General features: G+C 43.3%; 1 protein-coding gene across 1 annotated transcript; it reads left to right on the top strand.

Annotated features, from left to right (window-relative positions):
• Window positions 1–3,990: 3,990 nt before the first annotated feature.
• Window positions 3,991–6,079, top strand: ZSCAN4 (zinc finger and SCAN domain containing 4). The gene is made up of 3 exons (XM_006877354.1): window positions 3,991–4,386; window positions 5,201–5,354; window positions 5,442–6,079. The coding sequence occupies exons 1-3, from the start codon at window positions 3,991–3,993 to the stop codon at window positions 6,077–6,079; spliced, it is 1,188 nt and encodes a 395-aa protein (XP_006877416.1).
• Window positions 6,080–6,492: the final 413 nt, after the last annotated feature.

Raw genomic sequence — 6,492 nt, 5'->3', positions numbered from 1 at the left:
TCATACTTTGTACACTCCATGTTCCAATTTTCAATGGATGTTTATAGCTGTTTCTCTTCATTTTGAGTTGTGCCCCTTACGAAAATGAAGGTCCCATGGGCTTTTCTCCCTTGGGCTTTACTCCATTTGTGTCATCACGGTCAACTCTACTTTGAGGAGGCAGCTCTTCCCCAGCTGCATTTGGAGTGCCTTCCAACCTGAGGGGCTCATTTTCCGGCACTATATCTGACAGTATTTCTCTGCTATTCATAAGGTTTTCAGTGACTAAATATTTGGAAATAGTTCATCACTCCTTCTTCCTACTCTGTCTTCGTCTGGAAGTCATCTGAAACGTGTCCACCCTGGGTGACCCTGCTGGTATTTTAAATAACGGTGTCATAGCTTTCAGAATCACAGCAACTCACAAGCCACCACAGTATGGCAAACTGACGGATGAGCTTGGGCTCATGGTAGTGGTTATGTGCCGTGGAGTCAGTTCCGACTCATAGTGACCCTGTACAGTGTTTCTGAGGCTGTAAATCTTTACAGGAGCAGAAAGCCTCATCTTTCTCCTGTGGAACAGCTGGTAGTTTCAAACTGCTGACCTTGTTTTTCACAGCCCGATTCGTAACCACTATGCTAACTTAAATCCTAAACATGCAAAATGTCCATGGCCCTTTGGCTCAACTTTCAACCAAAGGATTGACTCGTTTATAAAGTTAACAGTAACACCCTAGAACCATCAATCAAAGGAGTTCAGAAGGGCAGAATTTACCCACGGATAAAGCTCAGAAGGCAGAAAACGCGCAGCAAAAGACCAATGGAAATGGTAAACACGGTAGGGAGTGGGAGGTGTATTGTTACATTATGGGGATTTAAGAGATAATCCGTCAATTACATACTGATGAGATCTGAAATAATGCAGTCACTGTTCTGATGAGATCTGCAGCCAATCCATTGACAAGAAATCCCCTTGTGGGTGTGGCCTTCATCCTATATTAATGGAAGTCCTCAGCATTTTCCACTCATTCTGGATCCTGCATCTGGCTTGTTATCCTCTAGCCTCTGGTTCTTGGGATTACCTGCCATATTGCCTGTCGATCTTGGACTTTGTTAGCCTCTGCAGCCCCTGAGCAAGCAACTTCTTACTTGCAGATTTTGGCCTCAACAGTCTGTCCATCTACTTGAATCAGAAGCTGCCAGCAAGACATTTGGCCCACGTACTTAAGACCTGCCAGCCTCTACAAACATGTGAGTAATTTCCTTGAGATCATTTACTATATGTTAAGTTCTGTCAGGTCGGTTCACACTCATAGTCACCCTGTATTTGGTTTCCGAGGAGCGGCTTTTGGGTTTGAACCATCAACCTTTAAGCTGCCAGTCCAGTGCTTATCCTACAACGCCACATTGTTGTTGTTGTTGAGTGCCGTCGAGTCGGTTCCGACCCATAGCGACCCTGTACAGGGTTTCCGAGGGTGTAAATCCTTACGAGAGTAGAAAGCCTCATCTTTCTCCCGCGGAGCGGCTGGTAGTTTCGAACCGCTGACCTTAAGGTTCGCAGCCCGATTCGTAACCACTACGCTACCAGAGCTAAATTTCTATATGTGTGGAGCTATAGAATCAGCTCTGGATTTCTCACTTCAGGTTATCAGTTCAAACCTACCAGCTGCTGCTAGAAACCCTATACAGGGTCACTATGAGTCGAAACAGACTCAAAGGTACTTACAATTTCACTTGTTTTGCTTCTCTGAAGGTCCAGGGTAAGACACCTCTCGTAATTGTTGGCCACTTGGTTTCCTGTAGAATTTTTATAAGTGACCAGTACTAAAGACACTTGTTGTTGGTAAGTGCCATCGAGTCGGTTCCGACCCATAGCGACCCTGTACAGGGTTTCCGAGGGTGTAAATCTTTACGGGAGTAGAAAGCCTCATCTTTCTCCCGCGGAGCGGCTGGTAGTTTCGAACTGCTGACCTTAAGGTTCTCAGTCTAATTCGTAACCACTAGTATTTACTTTTGAAGTCAATCTTTTACTTTAAGAAAAAGTGCTATCATCTTGTAGATTTTAAAGAGCATTTCAAGGATGATGGGAATATTTTCACTGATGTCTAGAAGACTCCTTTTATTATCTAAATGCATTTTTTTTTTTAATAATGGATACAGATTTGGGGAGGGGGTGGCAGAGAGGAAGGAGACCAACTTTTCAAAGAGGAAATATGTAAAAACAAAAATGAGTATTAATTTTCATTACACATTTTAAATGCATCTACTAAATTATTATACCATTTTATTATGTGTTCCTTCAATATGGCAAATGACACTGTTTGTTTGTTTGTTTTAACCTGTTTTGGATTGAATTGTGTCCCTTAAAATATGTATCAATTTGACTAGACCAAAATGTCCAGTATTGTATACTGTCCTCCATTTTGCGACATGTTTTAAATCCTAACATTTTCCCGTGGTTACCGTTCCATTTGTGTGTGTGTTACATTGGTCATACTGAAAGTGTAAATGATGATATTAGTGATAGTTGAGCTACGTTCATTATGATGATTACATATGATGAGCACGCATCTTGAGTAAGTCTTGTTAGAGATAGAAGAGTGTCTTAGTTATCTAGTTCTGCTTAACACAGGTCAATTGCTTTAGCAAACAGAAATGTATTTGCAAGGTTTGGGAGGCTAGAAGTCCAACTTCAGAGCACCAGACTAGAAAAAGGTCCTTGTCTCCATTCAGCATCTGTCGGCCCAGGATTCTTGGAAATCTCCCTGGGTCCTGGCATCAGTCTTTTCCTGGATCTACGAATGTCACAGTGCAGAGTCCCCAGGCTGAAAGTACACATTCTATTCCTGATTCTTCTTTCTTAGGTAACAGGTCTCCTTATTCCACTGGTAGTGAATGTCCATGATGTCATTATCTGGCCCTGAGAAGGCAACTGCAGGCAGGATTCAAAATTTAGTACATCTAGGAGCTTTCTCATAGCAACATAAATTTATATTCCGTGATGTTATGAACATCCAAAAGGCCCTTGGCAAAAAAAAAAGATTTCAAACCTTTTCCACTTAATCTCTTCTCACTTTATCCTTTCATCTCTTGTTGCGTCACTGGGAAACTCTGTTACATTGGATAAGGGATGTGATGGGATTGTGGGTATAGCAGCTCACCTTCAATCCAACTGCTAGCCTCCTAAACTGAGAGAAGAAATTTTTGTTTCAACGTTACCCTCTTGTGCCATTTCTGTTACAGCAGCTCTGGACAACCAAGAAGTCAACCTTGTATTTAGGAATTAAGTACCTTTTGTTCATGATGTGTCTCTCTGTAAGTGGGCTTGATTTACAAATAGTTTGTTTCATATTTTTGTAGGTATCTTTTTAAGAAATAATCCTTTATGTGTTCTTGGCCTCATTGCTAAAATTACAAGTCTTTCTTAATTGGCATGCTCTAGTGTGGTACTGTGGAGCTCTGGTAGCGTAGTGGTTACGAATCGGGCTGTGAACCTTAAGGTCAATGGTTCGAAACTACCAGCTGCTCCATGGGAGAAAGATGAGGCTTTCTACTCCCGGAAAGATTTACACCCTCGGAAACCCTGTACAGGGTTGCTATGGGTCGGAACCGACTCGACGGCACTTAACAACAACAAGTGTGGTACTGTGGGATAAAGCACTGGACCGCAAGGTCGGTTGGAACCACATGATCGGTGGTTCAAACTCACCAGCTGCTCCTTGGAAACTCTATACAGACAGGGTCACTATGAGTTGGACCCGACTCAATGGCACTTAACAACAAAAAAGGAGATTTTAAGAGCAGAGATGTTTCTTTTATGTCTGCTAAAATTTACCTATTTAGCCAACTTGCTTGGAACTTTTGTTTCTTTGGTTTTAATTCTACTTTTATTAAATACGTACCTTTTCTTTTCTATCTTGCAGCCTTTAAGCTTCCACCAGGTGCCAAGTCAAAACATACCCAGGCATACACGCCAGCAGAGACTGAGTCTCTAAAGAAACCTTGCTAAGCATGGCTTTGGATCTCAGGAAATCTGTTCATCGTGAAAACTCCAGTGATGGTACTGGGTCAGAAAATCAGGAGTTTCAACCCACCCATGGACTCGGTGTGCAGAATGGAGAGGGGATCTCAGGATTCCAGGACACTCAGCTCAGTTTATTACAGTACAGCAACATCTCATATGCAAGCCAGGAGCTACAAAGACTCCAGAGAGTATTTCACTTGTGGCTCCAGCCAGACAAGCAGAGCAAGGAGGAAATGATTTCCCAGTTGGCCCTGGAGCAGTTTCTTATGAACGAGCACTGCAGAAATCCCTCTGCTTTGAAACAGAAATGGCATTCAAGTGGCAGAAACCTGGAGAAATTCATGGAAAGCCTGACCAATGATTGCATGGAACCACCTAATTATGTGAGTATAGAGGTTGTGACCCCGGGGAACTGGAAATTGGGGAATAAGTATGGAGGTGAAGCCACCTTGAAGCAGAAGAGCTTTTGTAGAAACCCTTACTAGCTAGATCACATTTCCCCAGCATTTCTTACCAAGGAACAGAAAGTTTATAATAGCAGAGCATTCATCCAGTCTCCATGACTCTTCATTGGTTGTTGTTGTTGTTTGGTGCCATCAAGTCAGTAGCAACTCATAGTCATCTTATGCACAACAGAGCAAAACACTGTCCAGTCCTGGGCCTCTCAGCCAATCGCTGCTGTCACTGTACCAATACATCTCATTTGGGGGCTTTCTCTTTTTCCCCACCCTCCACTTACCCTCCTAACAATATATTGGAATTTTGACAGACAAAGTCTGGCCACACTGACTTCCAAGGAGCACTCTGGCTGCACTTCTTCCAACACAGATCTGTTGGTTCTTTTGGCAGCCTGTGGTACTTTCAATATTTTCTAACACCATAACTCAAATGCATCAATTCTTCTACAGTCATCCATAGTCACATGCACATGAGGTTATTGGAAATATTGCTCTTCAACATTGTCTCGTGCAGCAGGTTTGTCTAATGTAATACGTCATTTGATTTCTTGACTGTTGCTTCCGTAGGTGAAGATGGTTGTAGATTCGTTGGTAGATGAAATTATTTTTGGTTAGTGGGTGTTGGGTGTGTTGGATATCTCCATTGAGATCCTGTGGAAGCCCGACTGTAACACGCTTCCCACAAGGACCTCAGTCTAATGCAGGCATTGACATGACACTGACTGTGATTTGTTTTCAGGTCCATGTCTGCATGCAGGGACAGGAAGGCCTCTTTTTGGAAAATATGCCCTTGCGAGATGTCATCTATCAACTCAACAGACAGTTGTCAGCGAACACCCCTACAGGGGAGAATGTGGAAACTTCTCAAGATCCTCCCATGCCAACAAGACAAGGTGAGTGAGGGGGAAAGGAATAACACGTGGAGGTTCTCATTGGACCCTTTGAGGTGCAACTTCATTAAATTGTCTGTTTGTTCACAGGAGGGAATGAGAAGGAAGACACCCGAAACATAGATGATAATCTCTGGCCTACACTAGGGATTATCAAACCTGAAGACAGAGCTCCTTCTCGGGACAACCCTGAAAACGCCACAGGAACAGAGCCAGGCCCCTCTGAGATCCAGGAAGGGGCCTTGGGAGGACATTCTGAAGACGTTCCTATGGAGTTAGAATCTAGATTTCTTTCCAGTTTGGATCATGTCACACCTGAGCCTGACTTTGCCCATCAGACCAATGAGGAGAATACTCCAGGTGGGGAGCAGCAAGAAAATGCAAAACCTTATAGATGTGAGGAGTGTGCCAGAATCTTTACTTATCCGTCTCAGTTACAAGCCCACCAGAGAAGGCACAAGAACGAGAGGCCATTTACTTGTTCGGAATGTGGCAAAGGCTTTTTTCAGAAGTCAGACTTGAATGTACACAAGGCCATTCACAGAAACGAGAAACCCTACCAATGCGATGAGTGTGACAAGTCGTTTAGCCACAGAACCAACCTGAAGGCTCACCAGAGAATCCACACGGGAGAGAAGCCCTATGTGTGTTCCATTTGCAGGAGAAGCTTTCGTCAGTCATCCACCTATAACCGCCATGTCAAACTTCACAAGAAAGATGCCCTCTAACGTTAGTTCCTAAACTACAGCCCAGTGTATAGGTATATTTCCTTGCCCTTGTCTAGTTAATAACACCCTAGGACAATCAACCATAGGAGTTCAATAGGGCATCGTCTACCCAGGGACAAAACTCAGAAGACAAAGGACTAAAGGAAATGGTAAACAAAGGGAGGCAGTGGGAGGAGCTGTTACAGTATGGGAATGCAACCAATGTCACAAAAACAAAATGTGCATGACTTGGTAAATGGAAAACCAATTTGCTCTGTAAACATTCACCCAATCACAATGAAAGGTTACAAAAATAAAAAATGTATCTGCTCTCCACCCGGTTCTGAGTATCAGTCATTACAGCCAGAGTCTGTGGATACAAAGGTTTTCTCAGTCAACTTTCTGATTGGTGTGGCGCTGTAGGATAAACACTG

Source organism: Chrysochloris asiatica, unplaced genomic scaffold (assembly GCF_000296735.1).
Source record: "Chrysochloris asiatica unplaced genomic scaffold, ChrAsi1.0 scaffold00485, whole genome shotgun sequence".
Classification (NCBI taxonomy): Eukaryota; Metazoa; Chordata; class Mammalia; order Afrosoricida; family Chrysochloridae; genus Chrysochloris; species Chrysochloris asiatica.
This window is presented reverse-complemented; position numbering and strand designations above follow the sequence as displayed.

Bases quoted from the DNA above. Each gene is read 5' to 3' on its own strand.
- ZSCAN4 (XM_006877354.1), top strand. From the start codon at position 3,991: ATGGCTTTGGATCTCAGGAAATCTGTTCATCGTGAAAACTCCAGTGAT. The intron at 4,387-5,200 runs GTGAGTATAGAG...ATTTGTTTTCAG, and splicing joins GCATGGAACCACCTAATTAT to GTCCATGTCTGCATGCAGGG. The intron at 5,355-5,441 runs GTGAGTGAGGGG...GTTTGTTCACAG, and splicing joins TCCCATGCCAACAAGACAAG to GAGGGAATGAGAAGGAAGAC.